This window comes from Callithrix jacchus, chromosome 7, assembly GCF_049354715.1.
Source record: "Callithrix jacchus isolate 240 chromosome 7, calJac240_pri, whole genome shotgun sequence".
NCBI classification, from domain to species: Eukaryota; Metazoa; Chordata; class Mammalia; order Primates; family Cebidae; genus Callithrix; species Callithrix jacchus.
In genome coordinates this window covers 89,709,793-89,735,027 of record NC_133508.1, presented here as the reverse complement: position 1 = coordinate 89,735,027, position 25,235 = coordinate 89,709,793, and the positions used below count along the sequence as shown (strand labels likewise).

The window sequence follows — 25,235 nt, the reverse complement described above, 5'->3', positions numbered from 1 at the left end:
TAATTATATTAATAAGTAATTTTTTTCAGACATTTACATCCTATATAATTTGTGGGTTTTCTGCCATTACCGAGGCAGAAAATAAAAAATAATAATTTGTGGATTAAATTGCATGTTGTTAAGATTACATTTTTTGACATGCAGAGCTAAATTACCTGTTTGGTGAGTTATTGAACCATGTAATATCTACCTTGAAATATATCTATTTTTTGAATTTTTCTATGGGGTGACAGCCAGAACTGTGTCTTATCCTTCTTTGAATCTCCACGGTGACATTGTCAAGAAGGTTTTTTCTTTATTTCCCCCAAATGTTTTTTTGTTTGTTTGCTTTGGTTTTTTTTTTTGACACAAAGTCTGACTCAGTCACTCAGGCTGCAGTATAGTGCCGCAAACATGGGTCACTGCAGCCTTAACATCCCAGGCTCAAGTGATCCTCCCGCCACAATTAGTTCTTCCCCAAATAGCTGGGACTATAGACAAACCTGGCCCAACTGTTTATTTGGAAAAAAATTCAACCGAAGAAAAGTTGCATGAATAGTACAGTGAATACCCATATACTCTTCACCTATCTTCATCAACTGTACCATTTTGCCACATTTACTGTACCACTTCACGCTCCACACACCTTTTTTTCAATGACCTATTTAAAGATTGGTTGAACTTCACCACTTAATAGTTCAGCTTGTGCACCCTAAGAAAAGTCATTTCCTTGTATAACCACAATACAATTATTACATGAGAAGGAAACTTAACAGATAATTCTGTTATCTATAATCTATATTCAGATTTCCCCAATTGTCCCAATAATGTTCTTTATAGCTTTCATTTATGTGTGTGTGTGTGTGTGTGTGTGTGTGTGTGCGCACAGATATATTAAATTTTTTTTTAAATAAAATTTATTTTTTAAAACCAAAATCTCATTAAGGATCACAGTTGCATGTAGTTGTCATATTTCTTTGGTTTGCTTTAATCTTGAACAATTCTCTTGTTTTTAGTTTTTATATCATTAATGTTGAAGTATTTGGGCCATGTTTTACATGATACTCTCAATTTGTATTTGATTTTTTTTCCCCATGATTAGTTTCAGATTAAACATTTTTTGGCAGTAATGATAATCCTACATATAAATGAGGGAGATTTCTTAGAGAACCACATCAAGAAGTATTAGTTTAGGTTGGGCTCAGTGGCTCACGTCTGTAATTTCAGCACTTTGAGGAGGCCAAGGTAGGAGGATTCCCTGAGCCCAGGAATTTGAGACCAGGTTGGGCATAACATAGTGAGACTCTGTCTCTACAAAAAATTTAAAAATTAGCTGGCCATGATCACATGCCTGTAGTCCAGCTACTCAGAAGATTCAGGTGGGAGGGTGATGATTTTTTCTTTCTATTAAATTTCCTATCTCTTAGTTTGTATGATGGGTTCTTAAACTGTAAATATTTTTGAAAAAATGAGGAAGGTCTAGTGAGTGAATGCTATAGGGAAACAATTTTCTGCTCATTATAAGCAAGCTAAGCCACATTATTTTGTGCTCTTACATTGTGCAACACTCTAATATTTATGTGGTAAATGAGAGAAAACAAACTCTTTAATGCCAGGCTAGAAAATATTAATATTTTTCTTATTTTTATGGTCTAGTAGAGTGCCTGGCACTTAACAAGTGGCCAGTAAATGAAGTAAATGCCTTTTTTGTTTGTTTGTATTTTTGAGACAGAGTCTCACTCTGTCACCAGGCTGGGGTGCAGTGGTGTGTTCTTGGCTCACTGCAACCTCTACCTCTTGGATTCAAGTGATTCCCCTGCCTCAGCCCCCTAAGTTGGTAGAACTACAGGCATGCACCACCACAGCTGACTAAGTTTTATATTTTTAGTAGAGACAGGGTTTCAACATGTTGGCCAGGATGGTCTTGATCTCTTGACCTCGTGATCCACCATGCGCAGCACTTTTTTTTTTATACTTTAAATTCTGGGATACATGTGTAGAACTTGTGGGTTTGTTACATAGGTATACATGTGCAATGGTGGTTTGCTACACCCATCAAACCCATCATCTAGGTTTTAAGCACTGCAGTAAATGCTTCTTCACAAAGGTATTTAAGTAGAGGCCAACTGACCACTTCTTAAGATATTGAAAGAAGAGTATTTGCACCATTCAATAATAGGTTAGGATAGATTACTTTATTTTCTGTACCAGGCCTTCAAGTTAGTTAATAATAGTTTGCCAGTAAAATTTTATAAAGTTCCTATATGATGCCATCCTGGAAAATTTTAGAAATCCCACTAAATACATATAGTCCTAAAAAAACTTTGTCCTAAGTAGGGACAAAAGAATGGCAAAACATGGGCCTATTTATTTTGTTTTATTTTATTCTTTTTTTGAGACAGTTTTGCTCTTGTTGCCCAGGCTGGAGTGCAGCGGCACCGTTTCAGCTCACTGCAACTTTCGCCTTCCTAGCTTGAGTGATTCTCCTGCCTCAGCCTCCCGAGTAGCTGGCGTTAGAAGTACCCACTACTATACCTAGCTAATTTTGTACTTTTAGTAGAGACAGCATTTCACCATGTTGACAAGGCTGGTCTCGAACTCCTGACCTCAGGTGATCTGCCTGCCTTGGCCTCCCAAAATGCTTTGATTACAGGTGCGAGCCACCATGTTCAGCCATATTTTGAAGAAATAGTTTTAATGTTTGTTCAGGTATAAAATACATACAGCAAAATGCTTGACTAAGGAGCACTAATCCTTAGGAAGCAACTTGATGAATGTATACGTGTTATATATAATGGTTTTTTATATTCACACACACACACACACACACACACACACACAATATGTAACCACCATCCAGGTGAAGATACAGAACATCCATAAGGTTTCCTTATGCACTTTTTCTGTCAAAATCTTCCCATTTCTTCAAGGTAACCATTGTTCTCACTTCTGTCCCTACAGATTAGTTTTGCTTATTCTTGAATTCATATAAATGGAAACAATAGTATATAATGTTTTGTGTTTAGCTTTTTAAGCTCAACCTAATATTTGAGATTTATGTATATTGTTGTATGCATCCAAAGTTAATTTCTTATTGCTGAGTAGTATTCCATTGTGTAGATATCCCATAATTTATGTTATGTTCTCCTGTTAGTGGTCACTTGAATTGTTTCCAGTTTTTGACTATTATGAAGGAAACCGTTAGGAATATTCTTTTTTTGTTTGTTTGTTTGTTTTGTTTTTTGAGTCTCACTCTATTGCCCAGGCTAAAATGCAGTGGCATGATCTCAGCTCACTGCAACCTCCACCTCCCAGGTTCAACCAGTTCTTCTGCCTCAGCCTCCCAAGTAGGTGGGGTTACAGACTTATGCCAGCTAATTTTTGTGTTTTTTGTAGAGACAGGGTTTCACTATGTTGGCCAGGCTGATCTCGAACTCCCGACCTTAAGTGATCTGCCTGCCTTGGCCTCTCAAAGAGCTGAGGTTATAGGCATGAGCCATTGCAACTGGCTGTATGAATACCCTTATACATATTTAAAACAAGTTTTAAATATTTTTCTTTTAACTTTTTTTTTTTTTTGGAGATGGAGTTTTGCTCTTGTTGCCCAGGCTGGAGTGCCATGGTGCGATCTCAGCTCACTGCAACCTCTACCTCCTGGGTTCAAGCGATTCTCCTGCCTCAGTCTCCCAAGTAGCTGAGATTACGGGCTTGCACCACCACAATCGGCTAACTTTTGTATTATTAGTAGAGATGGGGTTTCACCATGGTGGCCAGGCTGATCTTGAATGCCTGACCTGAAGTGATCCACCTGCCTTGATCTCTCAAAGTGCTGGGATTACAGGTGTGAGCCAGCATGCCCAGCCTCTTTTAACTCTTTAAAAGCTTCTATTTCATGTTTATGTTACAGAGAATATACATCTGTGTAGTGTGGGAAATAAAAGGGAAAAAGTTACAGATAATATAGAGAGGAAAGCACCATTTTAATAGATATTTGAGCACGTTCTATTTAATAATTAAGTGGATTTAATGCCAACAAACATGTTTTACAACTGTATACTTCATTAAATGTAACTAGTGAGATTTGTCTATGAATGCAAAGAAAAATGAACTTCCAATTTTTATTTTATTACATAGTAAATGGAAAATGATGACATTTTAATCTCTGTATTTTATGTTGTTTTTCCCTTTTTATTAAGATAAAGTATTAATATATATATAACATGCAATTTACAATTTTAACAATTTTTAAGTGAACAATTCATTGGCATCAAGCACATTTACATTGTTGTACAACCATCACCACTATTTACAAAGTTAATTTTTTTTTTTTTTTTTTTGAGACAAAGTCTTGCTCTGTCACCAGGCTGGAGTGCAGTGGCAAGATCTTGGCTCACTGCAACCTCTGCTTCCTGGATTCAAGCAATTCTCCTGCCTCAGCCTCCTGAGTAGCTGGGACTACAGGCGCTTGCTAAGTTTCTGTATTTTTAGTGGAGACAGGGTTTCACTGTGTTAGCTGGGATGGTCTTGATCTCCTGACCTCATGATCCATTCACCTTGGCCTCCCAAAGTGCTGGGATTACAGGGGTGAGCCACTGCACCCAGCCCAAAGTTAATTTTTAAAAGCAATGTAAATTAGACTTTCAGTAGATCCCAAGGTATTAAATATTAAGAAATTATCAAATAATATTGAAATTTTGTTTCAGTTGCCACTACAGTTTTTAAAAAAATAGTTTTCTCTTGTGGCAAAAGAAACTTGGGTAAAGGAAGCTTTAATGCAGTTTATAAGACCTCCTTCTCTCATTATCATGATTTGGTGATACTAAAAGGAGAAACCTGTACATTTGAAAACATTTTCATAGTATAGGCCTAGTTTGTTTGTTTTTTTTAAACCACAGGTTAATGAACATTTTGTGCTACCTTTCAAAAAGTATGAATTTCAAATTTTCACTTACAGTCCTATTTATATTTCTAATTATGTTCTGCCAAAGTCTTCAGTTCTCAGTAGTACTTACTTTGTTTTGCTTTTCCTAGACGGATATCTCTCCCTTCTCTGGGAATATAACTCAGGTTGGAAGTCCTGTTGGAAGTGCAATGAACCTTATTCCTGAAGATGGCCTTCCTCCTATTCTCATCTCCACTGGTGTAAAAGGCGGTATGTGGACTACATATTTAAACAGGGATAGTTCTATCTGCCAAATGTTACCTTCTAATTAAGGGTGAGAGAATTTGAGTAACATTCACCTTTCTCCTATCCAACAAAACAAACAACTACCCCAATACTATGAAAACAGTTGTTGCTGTTATTTTAGAGCAGATGCTTATGTTTTTATGTTATAATATTGTTTTCGTTTTTTGAATGACTATAATATTGTTATAATATAAATGTAGTTTACTAACACTTTTAAAAACTATTTCAAAGCACATAATATTCTGAAAGATTACTTGTGATTTAGGATGAACTCACCCTGATATAGTCATTATTTTAGCTTTTTGTTTTGAAGTAGGATATACATTCAGAAAGAACATATAGTAAGTGTGAAGAGCACTGAATTTAAATGGTAATTTTACTGTTAAAAATATTTTTAGGGAATCCTGCTAAGAATTAAAGTTATTATCTGATCAAAATAATGCTTAATACTATGTGAAATTTTATTTTTATATTTTTAACTTTTATTTTAGATTCAAAGGGTGCATGTGCAGGTCTGTTACATGGATATATTGCATGATGCTGAGGTTTTGGGTATGATTGATCCGGTCACCCGTAGTGTTTTTGTTTTTGTTTTTGTTTTTGAGACAGAATCTTTATTCTAAGTGCCACTGATGGGCACTTAGGTTGATTGTATGTCTTTGTTATTGTGAATAGTGCTGCAGTGAACATACAAATACATGTGTCTTTTTGGTAGAACAATTTATCTTCTTTTGGATGTATACTCAGTAATGGGATTGCTGGGTCAAATGGTAGTTCTCTTTTAAGTTAATTGAGAAATCTCCAAACTGCTTTCTGCAGTGGCTAAACTAACTTACATTTCTATTAGCAGTGTATACATGTCCCCTTTTCTCCACAGCCTCACCAGCATCTATTGTTTTTTGACTTTTTAATAATAGCAGTTCTGAATGATATGAGATGGTATCTCATTGTGGTTTTGATTTGCATTTCTCTGATGATTAGGGTGAAATTTTATTGCTGACATATATGGATCAGTATACAATTACAACATTTTCAGTAGGTGGCTTATTAATAACCTCTCCTGAACTTTGTCCTAGGCTTTTACCTGGTCTTCTTGCCTTCAGTCTTCCTCTCCATTTTATCTTCCACACTGTTGCTAGTTTTTTTTAAACATGGGTATTATCTTATGTTCCCTTTACTTAGAAATATTTAATGGATTCCCAATGCCTTTAGTGTAAGTTACTTATTTTAGCAGACACTGTTTCTTTTTTTTTTTTTTTGAGACTGTTGCCCATGCTGGAGTACAATGGCAGGATCTTGTCTTTTGGGTTCAAGGGAGTCTCCTGCCTCAGCCTCCCAGGTAGCTGGGACTTTGCGCCACCATGCCTGGCTAATTTTTGTATTTTTAGTAGAGATAGATTTCACTGTGTTGAGCAGGCTGGTCTTGAACTCCGGACCTTGTGATCCACCGGCCTTGACCTCACAAAGTCCTGGAATTACAGAAGTGAGCCACTGTGCCCAGCCTGACAATGTTTCTTACAAACGTATCTCAGTTTGTCTTTCCAGCCATTTATTACCAACTTTATTTCCAGCCATTCCCAAGCACCTTACATGTATACTGCAGATTATTTGCTATTTTTTGAATATTTACTTTTCATTGTTTTGTACAGTTTCTTGTGCTGTGGAATAATGGGAAAGAATGGATTTCAGAATTGAACAAACCTGATTTTTAATGCCAGTACCATTCTATTCTAGCAGTGTGGTCCAATTGGCAAGTCATTTATCCTCTCTGAATTTGTTTCCTAGTCTTTTTTTTTTTAATTACATAACTACACCTACTTAAGAGTCATTGTTGGTATTAAGTTAGATATTATACCTGTAAGAACATACCAAGAAAGTATCTAGCATAAAGTAGGCATGTAATTAATATTTTCCATTTCTTCCTTTCTTCTGCCTAGAATACCCCTCTTTACTGTAGACTTCCGAAGAACTCCTCAGCCTTTTAAAATCCAGCTTAATGGTTAACTCTTCTCTGAATCCTTACCTGGGCTGCTTAGAAAATAGTGTTTTGCTTCCTTATCTCTGTTCTAATAGCAGTTCCTATAGACTGTTGGCTGGATTAACACTTTTTCTCATTGCAGTTTCAATATTATATTTTCAGATATTATTCTTTCACTTAGACTATGAATTATTTATCTTATTTCATACTGTGTTTACTACTCCTTGCATGGTGCTAGACCCATAGTAGGCTCTCAGTAAATGCTGACTGTCTATATTGTACTATCAAATGCAGCTATGTCCCAGATAGTTAGCAGTGAACTTTCACATACAGTTAAGCATTCTTTTGATTGCTTAATGCCTTTGCTCATTTACCAGGACCCTGTAAAAATATCTATTGTTAGTAAAATTGCTGCTTCGGGTTCAGATTTTTATTTTAATAAATCTTAGATTAACAAGGAAATAAATTGACATATTCTGTTGTTAAAAAATGTCAGATTGCAAGATTCTATTTTCGTAAAAAGTTACATCCATTAAATCTAATTGTCAAAACTTCTTCTACCAAGAAAGAACAGTTAATTATCTATATTACTTAATTAAACTGTATTACAGTCTCTTCACCAAAATTTTGCAGTTTTTTATTCCAGTGGGATGACTTTATTTAAAAAATGTTAAACTCGGGATTTCTCTTTCCAATAATTTTATTTTTTTTTGAGACAGAGTCTTGCTCTGTCGACCTGGCTGGAGTGCAGTGGTGCAATCTGGGCTGGCTGCAACCTCCACTTCCTGGGTTTAAGGAATTCTCCTGCCTCAGCCTCTTAAGTAGCTGGGATAACAGGCCTGCCTCACCACACCCGGCTAATTTTTGTATTTTTAGTACAGACAGAGTTTCACCATGTAGGCCAGGCTGGTCTCAAACTCCTGACCTTTCGCCCACTTTGGCCTCCCAAAGTGCTGGGATTACAGGCATGAGCCACCATGCCCGGCCTAAATACTTTTATTAATGGGGTAGATATTTCCCACTGCAGCCAAAAAATCAATTTTTAAATTTTCGTTAGAAAATGGCAAATGATGTTAGTTTGTTCTATCTGACTGTCCCTCAAAGATGCATGTTATATAAGACCAACTAAGCAACATTCACCTTTTAGGTTTTCAATTCCTTTCCCATATCTCTAGATTCTACCCATGATTATTACCCATGATTTGACTTCAAGCTCGAAGGATCACTGTCATTCAAAATGAGGTGCTAAAGCACATACTGTGCTTCCAGAGATTAAAGAGATGGGAAGAGTTACATTCAGTATTAACATGTCGTGGTCAGAATCTTATGTGTGATTTACTGGAGATTTTAGTGATATATGTACTAAACTCTTGAATTATACTTAAAGGAATCGTTTTATGAAGCCAGTTGCATATGAGACTTTTATTTTTTGGGTTCATTTTTTAAAGTTTAAGTTTTTAGTTGTCAAAAATCTCAAACAGTACAAAAGATCATACAGTAAAAAGATCATACAGTAGGAGGGCTCTCTTTCTACCCCAACTCTTTGATATCCTTTCCATAGGTAACTAGTATATTATCACTTTCTTGTATATCATGAGTTATTTTAAATGCTGTTCTTGAACATCTATTGTGTGAAATTCTTGTTATGATAGTCAGAAAATTTTTACTAAATAGAAAGGTAGGGCCAGGCATGGTGGCTTACACTTGCAATCCCAGCACTTTGGGAGGCCAAGGTGGGTGGATCACCTGAGGTCAGGAGTTCGAGATCAGCCTGACCAACTTGGAGAAACTCCATCTCTACTAAAAATACAAAATTAGCCAGGCGTGGTGGCACATGCCTGTAATCCCAGCTATTCGGGAGGCTGAGGCAGGAGAATTGCTTGAACTTAGGAAGCGGAGTTTGTGGTGAGCCAAGATTGTGCCATTGCACTCCAGCCTGAGCAGCAAGAACAAAACCCCATCTCAAAAAAAAAAAAAAAAGGAAGAAAGGTAGACTGGGACACAAACCACTCTGGGGAAAGGTCTATACACAGGATAACCACATTATCATCTAAAGTGGACTTTGGGACCACTCAAAGGGTCACTTTTGAGAGTAAAAGGGGGCACTATTAACATGATACTGGGCAGCAGGTACAAACCATGCTCTGTATGCACCTATTGATAAATCAAATGCATGTATCTTTTCTGTGAATAATTAGCTCATTTCTCCATCTGATCTCTTACTTGGTTTGTCCCTTTAACCAATCTATTACATTCTTTTTTCCCCTTACAGACTATGCTGTGGAAGAGAAACCATCACAGATTTCAGTAATGCAGCAGTTGGAGGATGGTGGTCCTGACCCACTTGTATTTGTTTTAAATGCAAATTTGTTGTCAATGGTTAAAATTGTAAATTGTAAGTTATAAATTCCTAAAAATTAAAATCAGATGCTTTACTGACTCATAGATAGTAAATAAAACTTTCAGATTTATTACACACAAGTATTTTTAATATAGCCACATCTTACTGAACACTGAGTTCTGAAAAAGTTAGTTTGTATTAAATAGTATATCCCAGAGGACAGCTGTGGAACTAACTGAAACTTTCACATTTAGTTACAGGGGTGAGGTAGGTGAATTCTCCATGGAGGAAAGCCAAACAAATCTTGAACTTACCTGAATTAAGTTCTTGAGATGAATATGTTAAACCACAACTTATCACCAGAACTGGTTGTAGATAAAGTATACAGGCTACTCAGATAATTTACATGCTAGGTTTTAATCCCAGAGACCTCAATCATGGTATAAAACTTTATTTAGGAAAAGTGTTAACTAACACATAGTGAAGCTTCAATACATCATAAACTGGGATTCAGAAGAAACTTCTGAATTCTTGGTGCTAGCATCATGAATGAGTAACTCAGAATTTTTTGAGACAGAGTCACTTTGTTACATAGGCTGGAGTGCAGTGGCATGTTCTCTGTTCACTGCAGCCTCCACCTCCTGAGTTCAAGCATTCCTCCCATGTCAGCCTCCCAAGTAGCTGAGACTATAGGTGTGTACCACCATACCTGGCTAAATTTTTTGTTTTTTGTAGAGATGGGAGTCTCACCATGTTGCCCAGGCTGTTCTTGAACTCCTGGACTCAAGTAATCCACCTGCCTTGGTCTTCCAAAGTGCTGGGATTACAGATGTGAGCCACCATGCCGGCTAATAATTTTGAGAATTATTTAGAGAATGCATTTATCCTGAGTGAGTGTTAATAGGTAGTTTTGAAGGAAGGAACCTCTGGGGAACTGTCCTCCAGTTCTCCATGTGTACTTAAGTTGATTTTGGAAACCAGAAACATACACTAATTCCTTAGAAGTTCTATACTGATGAAATGTGGGTTTCTGGCTTACTTGCTAATCACACTCTTATATGTTTGGCCAGTTACTAATACTTGCTACCTTTTCTTTAGGATCGGATTTAAAATTAATTTGCTTAAAATTTCAATTTGCCATATCCAGTTTATAAATTATGTTTAGAAATTAGCTAACCTGCCGGCGGCACATGCCTGTAGTCCCAGCTACTCGGTTGGCTGAGGTGGGAGGATTGCTTGAGCCCAGGAGTTCTGGGCTATAGTGCGCTATGCCAATCAGGTGTCCACACTAAGTTTGGCATCAATATGGTGACCTCCCCGGAGCGGGGGACCACCAGGTTACCTGGACCACCAGATTCGAACCACCGGCCCAGGTTGGAAACGGAGGTCAAAACTCCCATGCTGATTAGTAGTGGGATCACTCCTGTGAATAACCACTGCACTCCAGCCTGGGCAACATAGCGAGACCCTATCTCTTAAAAAAAGAAAGAAAGAAAGAAATTAGCTAACCTAAGGCCAGGCACCATGGTGCACACCTATAGTCCCAAGACTTCAGGAGGCCAAGGCAAATGAATCACTTGAGCCCAGGAGTTCAAGACCAGCCTGGGCAACATGGTGAAACCCCATCTCTACTCAAAAAAAAAAAAAAAACCCGCAAAAAACTGGCACAGTGACATGCTCCTATAGTCCCAGCTACTCGCGAGGCTGAGGTGGGAGGAAGTCTTGAGCCCAGGAGATGGAGGTTCCAGTAAGCCAAGATCATGCCACTGCACTCCAACCTGGATGACAGAGCAAGACCCTGTCTCAAAAATAAAGAAAGGGGAAAAAAAAATCTAACTTAGATTCTTGAAGTTTTAGACCATCATTAGGAATGTCCTGTTTAGGTACCCAAAGTGAAATAAAGATGTCTTTCTTTTTTTGATTTACACTTGTTTTGATTTACACGGTGGTATTCATAGTTATATTTGAATCCTTGTTCGGTTCTTTTGGGTATCCCGTTGTGTTGGGGTACCAAGAGTAAAAGTGTCAAGGATTAAGCATTGTTTTTGACTGCATATGGTTTCTGCTGTTCATATTCTCCATATAGCCTTAAAGTGAAGGAGTGGAACTAAGTAGTTCAGAAAACCCATCCTTTTCACTAATTTTTACAGCATGAAGCCAAGTAAAGTCATGTTGCTGATTTTCTAGAATTTTCTCCCAGAAAGGACTATAGTTAAAAAAGGTAGAATTTTTTTGTAATATATTAAATTTAATAAATATACATAAAAATATATTTTCTTTAGGTCTAACCTGAAGGCAAAGCTATACTATTGGCTTTTATTGTAATTATTTCTAGCCTTACATAGGTAATTACTTCCTTTCATGATGTGATTTTTTTAAATATAAAGATGGAGGACTATGTTCTTCAATCACTATGACTTATAATACATAGTTTGGTTTTATTTTAGTATTAATAGAATGTTGCTTTTTTTAAATAATAGGAGTTAAAAGTTTTAAGTGCATTTTATTATTTCTTTTACTTCCTTTTCAATCATTTTTCTAAGTGTTTAGAAAAGAGCCAGAGGCACTAGCATGTTTCTACAATAGTTTTCTGGCTCAATGCAGTGACAGTTCACAGTTGAATTATACAGACTATGATCTATTTTAATCTTTGGTGTATTATAACATAGATTTCTATGCATCTTTTTTTAAGAATAGGATTGATAGGAATGTCTTTATTTTTATATTTTTATTCCATCTGTAGATGTGAACAGGAAGTGCTGGTGTTTCACAACCAAGGGAATGCATGCAGTGGGTCAGTCAGAGATAGTCATACTTCTACAGTGTCTACCGGATGAAAAGTGTTTGCCAAAGGATATCTTTAATCACTTTGTGCAGCTTTATCGGGATGCTCTGGCAGGTGGGAATGCTTTGTGACTTAGTCTGCTCCCTTTGTAGATGACAAAAAGTTTTGAATTCAAATACAAAATAATAGTCTTAACTTTGGACTTAAACATGGCAGGGGACTTTGATATTAGTGGAAAGTTAGAAATTTCCATGGTGTGAGGAAATTATAAATGTTAGTATTGTACCTGGTGTGGTTATTATTATTTTACAGAGGCTGGAATCAAAGCTGTAAGAGAATCTGGTGACCTAAATGTAAGAATATTTTCTTTTCAGTGCGGGGGGTCAGGATATTGGTACCTGGTAGAAGCAAGCATATTTGTAACCCCTTCTTGTTTCTTCAGTTAACAATATTTAATCATAGTGTAAATGCTAATGAATATTCAAATTTCAAAAACAGTAGCATAAATGACCTTATTATGGCTTCAAAATAAATTGTAAATATTAACTGTAGCAATTTATTTATTTATTTATTTTCTGGAGACGGAGTTTCACTCATTACCCAGGCTGGAGTGCAATGGCGCAATCTCGGCTCACTGCAACATCTGCCTCCTGGGTTCAGGCAATTCTCCTGCCTCAGCCTCCCGAGTAGCTGGGATTACAGGCACGCGCCACCATGCCTAGCTAATTTTTTGTATTTTTTAGTAGAGACGGTGTTTCACCACGTTGACTAGGATGATCTTGATCTCTTGACCTCATGATCCACCCGCCTCGGACTCCCAAAGTGCTGGGATTACAGGCTTGAGCCACCGCGCCTGGCCCGAACTGTAGCAGTTTAAAAGTAAAGGCATAGAGGTTAGAATTTTGGAAAGACTAAGGATATTAACATAAAAAACTTAAGATTGAGAGAAAAGAAACATTATTTGACATTACAGTTATTTATTATGACATTGTATTATTTGACATTACAAAGTCAGCCTCCCTTTGATTTAACAAATGAGGTAAAAAAAAAAATGGTATAATTGAGCTATTCTCATTTATTGTAACAGGAAGTCAGTATGTAATATCTGTACTTGATGTATAGGGATTATCTTTGAGGAACAAAGCTTGGAGAGGGTGTGGGGGTGGCTGGGGTATTAAAACTATTTTCATGTATTATTTGATAATATTTCATACATATATTAAAACCATAAATTATTCAGACTTTGTTCATGCAGTAATTTCCATTGTGGGATTCTGTGCGAAAGACAGTATCCAGAATATAAAATGCACTTTTGTGAATGAAAGTGTTTATTGCAACATTATCTAAATTTAACACAAAAATTCAGATGCAACCTAAATGCCTTAGCTATAGGTGAAAAGTTTAACTTATGTTATTCTTATTAGATGTGTGCATCTTTTTGAGAACTTTTTTTGGCCATTAAAACTATTTATGAAAATAATGTAATATGGAAAATGCTCTTTATATAAGCACAGCAGTAGGATATACATTGTATTTTTAATGTGATATAGATTATGCATAAAAGATTGTGCCTTTATGTCTTAATTAGTCTCTACAATAATTTAGGTGTAGCATTACATAGGGCAAAGTAATACACTGGAAACTGACCCCATAATACCTGTGAAGTACCTTTTAGTGTTTACCCTGTTTGTTCCAAAATGAATAGGGTTAATCTGAAATCATCCAGGTTCTCCAGGCCACGTAATACCCTGGAGCTGAATTTAGTTCTGGAAATAACCAGAAACTTTCACTTTTCTCCTCAATCTGAATGTATTCACATTTAAAAATTCTAGAAAAATGGCATTGGAGGTTCAAGTAATTGTAGGTTTCTGTGGGATTTGAGAGGATGCCAGAGACTAGGGCTTGGAAGGTTCATGAATATTTTATTTAGGAGCCCATCCTTTATTCTGTAGGCAATGAAGAACCATTGAAAGAATTTGAGATGATTAGTGACATAATCAGATTTTCATTTTAGAAAGATGACTCTGGAAGCAATGTGAAAAATGGATCAAAGTCCATGACTCTGGTGGCAGTTAAGAAGCAATTTCAGGATAAGCAAATGTATATGCATACAGTAGAATATTGTTCAACAGTAAAAATGAACTAACTGCTGATGTACGCAACAGCATGCATGAATCTCACAGATATTATGCTGAGCAAAAGCCAGGCACAAAAAAGTACATATTGGATGATTCCATTTATATAATTCTCTGAAACAGACAAAATGAAACAGTGGTGCTAGAAATTAGGTCACTGTTTACCTAAAGTGAGGTGGGGTACAGGTGCTAGAATTGACTACAGAGAGTCCCAGAAAACTTTGGGATGAAAGTTCTATATCTGGATTAGGATAGTGGTTACATGGGTGTTTACCAAAACTCATTGAAATGTACACTTAAAATCTGTCACTTTCATAATATATAGTTTATACCTCAGTAAAACTTATTTTTTAAAAAGCTATTGCAGGAATCCAGTCAGAAATTAAGAAATTACCGGGATTTAACTTAAATAATTGCAGTGGAAATAAAGAGTATTGGAGAGATATGAAAGATGTGGTGCTTCAATTCAGTAGGATTTGGTAAATAACTGGATATGAGGGGTTAGAGGGGACAAGTCAAGGTTGGCCTTAGATTTCTTGTTTGAGCAACCTGAGTGCATGTTGGTATTATTCATTGAGACGGTGAATAGACGAAGAACAGATTTGGCAGAGGAAAGGGAGTTCTTTGTTCAGTGTGCTGAATTTGAAATGATTCAGATGTAACATGAAAATGGCAGATGAATATATGGGTATGGATCCCACAAGATAGGTCTGAGTTACAATACATATTTGGGAGACACAGCTTTTATGTACTAGTTGAGAATATGGTTTTAAATGGGATAGGCCAGTGTGAAGAGACTAGGACTGTAGGTGAAATCCTGGGAGATAGACATCCTCTGTCCGCAAAGAGAGGATGTGAATTATTGCATGAATTATTAAATATGTTTAGCATAAATGGTTATATGTTTTTTCAAAGGATACTTATATGTCGGCTGAGTAGTTGACATATTTTAATAGTTCCATTTTGAACTATTAAATTGCAAAAATTTTGAAACAAAATACTTGGAACTGATTACAAGATAATGATACTCTAAGGTCAGACTATAGTACATCTGAGCCAACTTAAAAATATTTTTTATAATGTAGGATAGGGACATAAACATATATTTATGTATCTAAAGAAATGACATTTCAAAAGCATAAATGAGATGAAAGAGTTTTTCCTTGAATAGGAATCATTTCACAGCTCATCAAATATTGGGACTAGAAGGTTATTTTAGATAATTTAATATAAACTCTTTATTTTTTAGATAAGCAAAATCAGACCTAGAGGTGTTAATGGCTTGCCTAAATTACAGACCAAGTTGGTGGCAGAATTAGGACTGTAGCTCCCAGATCAGTATTCTTTACATTATGTCGGTTGCCTCTGTGTAATAATATATCAGTTCTTAAAAACACAGATATATTATCTGTATACTATACATATTAAGAATCCTATTTTTAGATAATCAGTATAGTAGCTCGATAAATTTCACTGTAAATTTTTTAATAAGTAAAAACATATTTTGGGTGTTCTAAAACGGGTCCCCCTCCCACAGACCATAGACTGGTATTGGTCCGTGGCCTGTTAGGAACCAGGCCACACAGCAAGAGGTGAGTGGCAGGCAAGCACATGAGGCTTCATTGTATTTATAGTTGTTCCCCATCGTTCCAATTACCAGTCTGAGCTCTGCTTCCTGTCAGATCAGCAGTGATATTAGATTCTCATAGAAGTGGGAACCCTGTTGTGAACTATGCATGTGAGGGATCTAGGTTGTGTGTTCCTTATGAGAATCTAATGCCTGATAACCTGTCACTATCTCCCATCATCTGCAGATGGGACAGTCTAGTAGCAGGAAAACAAGCTCAGGGCTCCCACTGATTCTACATTATGGTGAGTTACGTAATTATTTCATTATATATTATAATGTAATAATAATAGAAATAAGGTGCACAATAAATTTAATGTGCTTGAATCATCCAGAAACCATCTCCCTCCATCCCCTAGTCCGTGGAAAAATTGTCTTCCACAAAACCAGTCCCTGCTGCCAAAAAGGTTGGAGGCTGCTGTTCTAAAATTATCCTGGGCTGGGTGTGGTGGCTCACACCTGTAATCCCAACACTTTGGGAGGCTGAGGCGGGATCACCTGAGATCAGGAGTTCAAGATCAGCCTGGCCAACACGGTGAAACCCTATCTCTTCTAAAAATACAAAAAATTAGCTGGGTGGGGTGATGGGCACCTATTATCCCAGCCACCCAGGAGGCTAAGGCAGTAGAATCTCTTGAACCCAGGAAGTGAAGGTTGCAGTGAGCCCAGATTGCACTATTGCACTCCATCCTGGGCAACAAGAGCAAGGCTCTGTCTCCAAAAAAAAAAAAAAAAAAATCCCAATTTATTATTTTTCTCTTCTGTGTAGCACATTGTGTAAAATTGACAAATCGTATCTTAAATTTCTCCTGAGTGTAAAACCTTCAATACTGTATCACTAGCTTAGGGTTATTCTGCCCTAAATCACTAGAAAAGCCTTAGGAGCTGTTGAATGAACTTTATTTCCTGTGAATTTTAAAATCTAAACTACATGTATTGAATAACAATATGTGTGTCATACACAGTTTTTGCATTCTACAATGAAGGGAAACATAGTAATTTGTGTGAAATTACGTTCTGAGAGTTTCAGAATGTAATTATGACATTCTGGTTATGACAGTGCCATTGGAGGTTCTAGATTATTTCTCCCTGGCTCCTATTCATTCCTTCATATTTTGTACCTGTTTTTTGTAAACAGTTTATTGAGTACATAGATTTGAATGAAATTGGACTTACATCTATTAGATTATTACTTCTGGAGTTAACCTCTGGTTGTTTCCCTCTTACTCAAAAGCTACTTTGGCTTTGTATTGCCTTTAGAATAAACTGCTGCAACATTCAATATTCTGCATGATCCATTCCTATATTTTTAGTCTCATTTCCCTCTAGTCATCTCTCCATACTTCCATTGTAGCCAAATGAAACATTTCTTAGTTCATTTTATATATATTCTGATGATTTCCCACTTCACGGCCCATGATTATGCTACTCCCAACCATGCTATTTCCTAATACCCCAACTGTCTCAATCCTATCAGTTGTTCTAAATCTTAAAGACCACTTTCTTCATAAGTTCTTCCTTGATGATCTTCCCAGATGGAAGTAATCTCTTCTGATCTCCCTTAATATTTTATTTTTAATATTTAATTAATTATTTATTTTGAGGCAGTCTTGCTCCGTCACCCAGGCTGGAGTGCAGTGGTGTGATCTTGGTTCCCTGCCCCCTCTGCCTCCCAGGTTCAAGTGATTCTCCTGCCTCAGCCTCCCAAGTAGCTTGGACTACAGGCACATGCCACCATACCCAGCTAAGTTTTGTATTTTAATAGAGAGAGAGTTTCACCATGTCAGGCAGTCTGGTCTTGAACTCCCAGCATCAGGTAATCCATTCACCTCAGCCTCCCAAGGTGCTGGGATTACAGGTGTGAGCCACGGTGCTCGGTCTAATCTTACATTGTTAAGAAAGTACTTGGTATTGTTATGGTTTCAATGTTTGTCCACTCTAAAACTCATGTTGAAATTGAATTGCCATTATAACAGTATTAGTAGGTGGACCCTTTAAGAGTTGATTAGGCCATGAGGGCTTCATCCTCATGGATGGGATTAGTACTGTTATAAAAGGAGGGGTTCATACCCCTCTTGCTCTCTCTTTAGAAAGCTGAGGCAGGAGGATTGCTTGAGGCCAGGACTTTGAGACTAGTCTGGTCAACATAGTAAGACCCCATCTCTACCAAAAAAAAAAAAAAAAAAAAAAATTAACTAGGCCTGATGGCACATCCCTGTAATCCTAGTTACTTGGGAGGCTGAGGTGGGAGGAGTCCTTGAGCCGAGGAGTTTGAGGCTATAGTGAGCTCTGATTGCACCACTGCATTCTAGCCTGAGTGGAATGCAGTGAGACCCTATCTTTAAAAATAATAATAATCATGTCATGTCATAGTTCATGTTTTAATTTTATTTTTCAAATTAATTCTGAATTTTTTGGTAAATTAAATTTATTGGAATATGGTATTGTAGCTTTGCAAAGTAATTTTTCAACTGATGATAAAGTTATATGGAACTATTTATGAAGAAGTGATTTAAGACAAATATCTAACATTTTTGAGCCCTTAATATATGCTAAGCAGTGTATTTATTGCCTATGAACACTATTTTATTAAAACAACTCAGATTCCTACTGTTACTGTTTGTATTGACATCTGAGGAAAATGAAAGACACTGAAGGCCTAAGTAACGTAAGATCACACAGTTAGGTGGCAAGTGGCTGAAGCCAGGTTTAAACTCACCTGTGTCTTCTGTAAATCTCAAGTTTTGAACCATAAGAAGTACTATAGTGTCTCTTGAGCTGGTGTGTGTTTTTTTTTTTTTTTAAGAGATAGGGTCTTGCTCTGTGACCCAGGCTGGGTCACGATAGCAATGGTGCCATCGTAGCTCACTCACTGGGCCCAGGTGATCTCCTGGGCCCAAGTGATCCTCCCTCCTCAACCTCCCAAGATTCCTGGGCCCAAGTGATCCTCCCTCCTCAACCTCCCAAGATGCTGGGATTACAGGCCTGAGCCACCTGACCTGGCTCCTCTTAAACTTTCATGACCAATCTCACAGATACACTAAACTGAGGACACCACCTTTTACAAAGTACTCATACTTAACTGCAGTTTATTGCATTACACAGAACTCCAAGAAACTTTCTAAATTCTTTTGATGGCTTGAGTTTAGCCATGTTAGCACTTAGAAATATTAGTATTTCTTGGCCGGGCACAGTGCTGCTCACTCCTGTAATCCCAACACTTTGGTAAACCGGGGCGGACAGATCACTTGAGGTCATGAGTCCAAGACCAGCCTGGCCAACAATGGCTAAACCCGGACTCTGCTAAAAATACAAAAATTATCTGGGTGGCGTGGTGTATGCCTGTAGTCCCAGCTACTCGGGAAGCTCAGGCAGGAGAATCACTTGAACCCAGGAGGCAGAGGTTTCAGTGAGCTGTGATTGTACCACTGCACTCCAGCCTGGGCGACAGAGTGAGACTCTGTCTCAAAAAAAAAAAAAGAAACATTAGTATTTCTTGAAATGAACCATTTGCTTGGAAATTGTTCCATTTGAATTGATGTGAGGATTAATAAATATGCTTTGAAACAAAAAGAAGCTATTGTCACATAGATATTTAAGTTATATTTGAATTGAATTTAAAGATGGCTGGCTACTTGTAAGCATTTGAAAAGCAGTTTAAATTCCAAATTAAAGATGGAAAGTTGTAAATTACCCTGTGTGTGTGTGTGTGTGTGTGTGTGTGTGTGTGGTATTTTTTTTTTTTTTGGAGATGGAGTTTTGCTCTTGTTGCCCAGGCTGGAGTGCAGTCGAGTGATCTCCGTTCACCACAACCTCTGTCTCCTGGGTTCAAGCGATTCTCCTACTTCAGCCTCCCGAGTATCTGGGATTACAGGCATGTGCCACCACACCTGGCTGATTTTGTATTTTTAGTAGAGATGGGGTTTCCCCATGTTGGTGAGGCTGGTCTCAAACTCCTAACTTTAGGTGATCTGCCCACCTCGGCCTCCCAAAGGGCTGGGATTACAGGCATGAGTCACCATGCCTGGCCTGTGCCTGTTTTTTGAAAGACTATGTGACATACAAAGACTAGGAGATTGAAAGATCTGTTCTGAGTTTTGCTTTGCCACTTATTTAACTCATGTCTTTTCAGAGTCACTTCACCTCTACCTCTAAGCCTCAGTTTCTTCATTTGTCAAATAAAACCCCAAATTTCAGGGAAATGATACCTATCCTGCTTACTTACTAGCATTGAGCGGATGATTACCTGATTAATGTCATGTAAAATTACTTTATAAACCACCGATATAAAGCATTTAACATCTTTGCCAGGTTATTTAAACTCAGAAGCATGATTTGGTATCTATTTTAGTTATACGGATTCTTCACTAGTCTTGGGGTATATATATAATTAGTTCTGTGGATTCACTGCATTGAATGCAGTCATCGAAAAGTACCTATATAAATTAGTACATAACAGATACTATGAGTTCAAGAGCCTCAGATTAGGTCTTCCAATGAAAGCTTTTCTTTCTTTGTCATAATCTTATGCCCACTGTTTTATTTTTGCCAGTATCTCCCCTTGTGCAGTGTTACTTGTTTGTAGATGAGATGGTAAATCAGTCATTATTGGTAATCCACATTTTTTTAAAGAAAATAAATACTTAAAGGATGAAAGATATATTTTATAATGAGAGGGGACTTGGAATAATCTGAGTGTGATTGAGATGAAGAGAGTATTAAATGGAAGGGGCAGAAAGAAAATATCTGTGGAAAACAACTAGAAATAGATTCTAGGCTTTCATAGGGAAATCGCAAAGGAATAATGAATGAATGCGTTGAGTACTAAGCCAACATATTTTTCACCTCTAAGCTATATTTACTAGGACAATCTTTGAAACATAAATGTAACACTGTGTCTTAGTCTATTTTTGCTGCTATAGTGGAATACCACAGACTGTATAAAGTATAATGAACAAAAATGTATTTCCTACAGTTCTCATGGTGGCAAGGCCAAGATTGAGGGTTAGGCATCTGATGAGGACCTTTTTGCTGCATCATCCCATGGCAGAAGGGCAAATGGGATAGGGAAGAGAGAGAGAAAGAATGTGCATGTGCGTGAGGGCATGTGCACAAGGGAGGCCGAACTTGTCCTTTCATAACAAACCCACTCCCAGGATAACAGCATTAATCCAGTCACCTCTCATTAGGCCTTACCTCCTAGCACCAAGTTTCCAACACATGCTTTTGAGGGACATATTCAAACCATAGCATGCCATTGCTAGAGCTTTAGAGAAATGCTGTCATGCATTCTTCATTGTGGAGGGAAAGCATCTCTTTGTTTAAATTCTCCTTCTCCTTCACCAAAGCTAGATAAAAAGATGAAAAAAATGTTTTTCTCTTTGACAGATTATCTGTTTAATTTTGTATGAAGTGTTTCATATTGTATTCTAGAATTCCAAGATCTAGGCGGGTGGTAAAGTGGCAGTGGTGAATTTGGGGATCTGATCTCCCTAAAGTTCCTGACACTCTATGCCTGATTCTGCAGTAGCTGCCAGAAAAAGATTTAAATTTATCTAAATGTTACTCTAATATCTCTGAAATCTTATATTTGGCTGATCAATATATGTATATTTGCATTAGAGTAATAATAGTTATAATTTTTTGAGAAGACACTATTGCTGGTCCTGTTAGGCATTTTATAGATTTCCTATCATTTACTCTTTATAACACCTCTGGAATTTAATATAGTTTCTCCTCCTATTTTGCATGGATGTTGAGGCTCAGAGAAGTAACTTGCCCCAAATCCCGCAATAGTGAATGATCAAACTAGCATTCAAACCCATATCTCTGGGACTCCACAATCAGCAATTTTTTTTCCCAAAATGCCATACTACTAAAAATGAGATAGAACGATTGTCTCATTTTTATAGATCTGGCCCAGCAGCTTAATTGTACAGCCAGACTTGGGTAATGCTGGAGCAAGAGTACTACCCCTGAATTACTAAATGTACTAACTTAAAGGTAAAATGTAGATGATAATGTTTAGGTGAACATGGCTTTCAGCCACAAAGCTTCTCTGAGTTTAATGGGGAGGTAGGTATTCCCTTCACTTGTGGATCCTACTGTCAGGATACCTGCCCTCTAAAATCAAGGATGCAAAGACCCATAACCATTATAAAAATAAACTCTAGTTTTCAGGAAAGATAAGCATTAATTTATCTGATGGAGATTGCTTCATTTGGTGTTACTGCTTTCACAGCTGTCAAAGGAAGCTTGTACATGGCTAGTGAACATCTGTTGTTCCATCACTGAGCAGCTCTTGTCAGGAAGTCCTTTTGAAACTCTAAACTGAGGAAAATGTCTCCTTAATGAAGGGTTTGATATATTTGTTACTGTTTCATTCACAAAAGTATTTTGAATCATAAAATGCCTTGGCTGGGCGTGAGGCGTGGTGACTCACGCCCATAATGGGCTTTGGGAGGCCAAGGTGGGTGGATTACTTGAGGTCAGGAGTTTGAGACCAGCCTGGCCAACATGGTGAAACCCCATCTCTACTAAAAATACAAAAATTAGCCAGGCATGGTGGTGGGTGCCTGTAGTCCCAGCTATTTGGGAGGCTGAGGAGGGAGAATCACTTGAGCCCAGGAGGCGGAGGTTGCAGCCAAGATCACATAACTGCACTCCAGCCTAGGTGACAGAGTGAGACTCTGTCTCAAAAAAAAAGAAAAAAAAATGCCTGGTAAAACGCATCTTCAGTTAAAAGAGAGAAACCTGCCTAATGTGAATTTAAGTAAGCCCTAAATTATAGATCTATGTTTCATATTTGTCTCAAAAAACTATATACAGTAAATCCTGGCTGGGTGCAGTGGCTCATGCCTGTAATCCCAGCACTCTATGAGGCCGAGGTGGGCAGATCACCTGAGGTCAGGAGTTCGAGACCACCCTGGTCAACATGGTAAAACCCCATCTCTACTAAAAATATGAAAATTAGCTGAGTGTGGTGGTGGGCACCTGTAATCCCAGCTACTTGGGAGGCTGAGGCAGGAGAATTGCTTGAACCTAGGAGACGGAGGTTGCAGTGAGCCAAAATGGTGCTACTACACTCCAGTCTGGATGACCGAGTGAGACTCTCTCTCAAAACAAAACAATAAATTGTGCCCAGGCGCAGTGGCTCACACCTGTAACCCCAGCACTTTGGGAGGCCAAGGTTGGTGGATCATTTGAGGTCAGGAATTTGAGACCAGCCTGGCCAACATGGTGAAACTCTGTTTTTACTAAAAATAGAAAAAAAAATTAACTGAGCATGGTTGTGCATGTTTGTAATCATAGCTATTCAGGAGGCTGAGGTGAGAGTATCCCTTGAACCTGGGAGACAGACGTTGCATTGAACTGAGATCATACCAGTGCACTCCAGCCTGGGTGACAGAGCAACTCCAACTAAAAAAAAAAAAATCTTGTCTGTGGTACTAACTCCATAAATCCTCATCTTTCCTTAATGTCTTGTAACTGTACTTATTACTATAATTCATTATGTTCATCAATTGACTTTGTTCACCCAGAGAAATTATAAGTTTGGTGATAGCAGCTTCCCAATCTGAATATTTCTTTATGAACTTTTAGGCGATAGTTCTTGAGACCTCTAAAACAACTCACACAGTAAAGGTGTACAATTTAAGCAAGAAAGGTGTCAATATTTTTGGCTTTTACCTAGACAACAAACTTCAACAGTTGATAATATAATTTACTTTATGCTAGTTAGAAGCTCTGATAAAATTGGCAACCAAATTTTCATTTAATAAATACCGTTTATTTTAAAATCAGCTTTTTAAATGTAAGTCTTTCATGGTGAAAGATTGGGAATTACTGTTTGGTACTGTCCAACCAGCCCATTGCATAATAATGTTTATTAAAAATATTAATTTACTGATACAAAGAAACTAATGAACTTTTTTGTTTTTAGGGAATGTGGTGGGCAACTTGGGACATTCCTTCTTCAGTCAGAGTTTTCTTGGCAGTAAAGAACATGGTGGATTCTTATATGTGACATCTACCTACCAGTCACTGCAAGACCTAGTACTCCCAACCCCACCTTACTTGTTTGGGATTCTTATCCAGAAATGGGAAACTCCTTGGGCTAAAGTGTTTCCTATTCGTCTGATGTTGAGACTTGGAGCTGAATATCGACGTAAGTAGTAAAAACATGTTCTTCTAAGCCATATGACAAAGGCATGATGACTAAACAATGCCTGAAATATTCAGAGCCCTCTGTTTAGTGATATAATTCAGCAAAACAGTCTTTTGAAATAGCTAAGCTAAATTTGGTCAGTGTCTGCATATATTGGGCGTAATGGGAAGGACTGAAAATAACAAATGAGGAAGTTGATTATTACCTTGTAAACGTACTGCTTTTATAGTTCATTGATTAAAAAAAAAGATCATCTTCAGAAAAGCAAATTTGAACTTAAGATGTAACTTTATTTTTTATGGTATCTGTATATGATGAGCATATTCTTTGTCACTTGGTTGGAAATCAGTTAAGATAAATTATATTTTTTTATTTTATATAAAATAAATATTTTTTATATAAATATTTTTTTATTTATATAAAAATATTCTACTAGTTTACATACTGGAAACTAGTAGAATGGAGACCACTCTGAGTTGGTAAGGTAGGCTACAGAAGTAGAGCTTCCTTGCCCATGGCTGTAGCAGTGCAACTAAGATGTGATTTTTAAATAGACATTAACAGTTAAATGCAAGTTTATTTTAAACTTTATATCTCCATTTAATTAAAAGTGCCCTGTGCTAGGAATCAGATCACTTGAATAAGGTTCTCAACTCTGCCACTTACAAGCTCTGTAACTTTGGGCAAGTCACTCAAGTTCTTTGATAGTGTTTCTTTTATAAACTGGAAATAATAATGCTTGAATTTTATTTTATATTGGATTAACAGGATGAAATGAGAGAACAAATAAAAACATTATTTTATAAACTATAAAACAGTATATGTTCTGAGCAGGTCAACTTCATTCTTTCACCAATTATTTATTCATTCAATAAAAATTTAATGAAGTCCTCCCGTATATCCTCAATCCTGGGAATTCTGAAATAGCGAAGACATGATTTTGTCTTCTTGGGAACTATTATAAGGAATACGTACAGAAATCATGATTATAGTGGTATACTCTGTTAAAACCTGTGCTCAGGCCGGGCACAGTGG

The 25,235-nt window shown here is 37.2% G+C and overlaps 1 protein-coding gene across 3 annotated transcripts in view; it reads left to right on the top strand.

Annotated features, from left to right (window-relative positions):
• Positions 1-25,235, top strand: part of ZFYVE9 (zinc finger FYVE-type containing 9) — a 216,541-nt gene that overhangs the window by 128,140 nt on the left and 63,166 nt on the right. For all 3 annotated transcript variants that reach the window (XM_035251494.3, XM_035251492.3, XM_035251493.3), the window contains 4 exons: positions 5,011-5,131; positions 9,418-9,540; positions 12,230-12,385; positions 23,976-24,200. In XM_035251494.3, the coding sequence (XP_035107385.3) occupies positions 5,011-5,131; positions 9,418-9,540; positions 12,230-12,385; positions 23,976-24,200 (625 nt within the window). The remainder of the gene's footprint in view (positions 1-5,010; positions 5,132-9,417; positions 9,541-12,229; positions 12,386-23,975; positions 24,201-25,235) is intronic.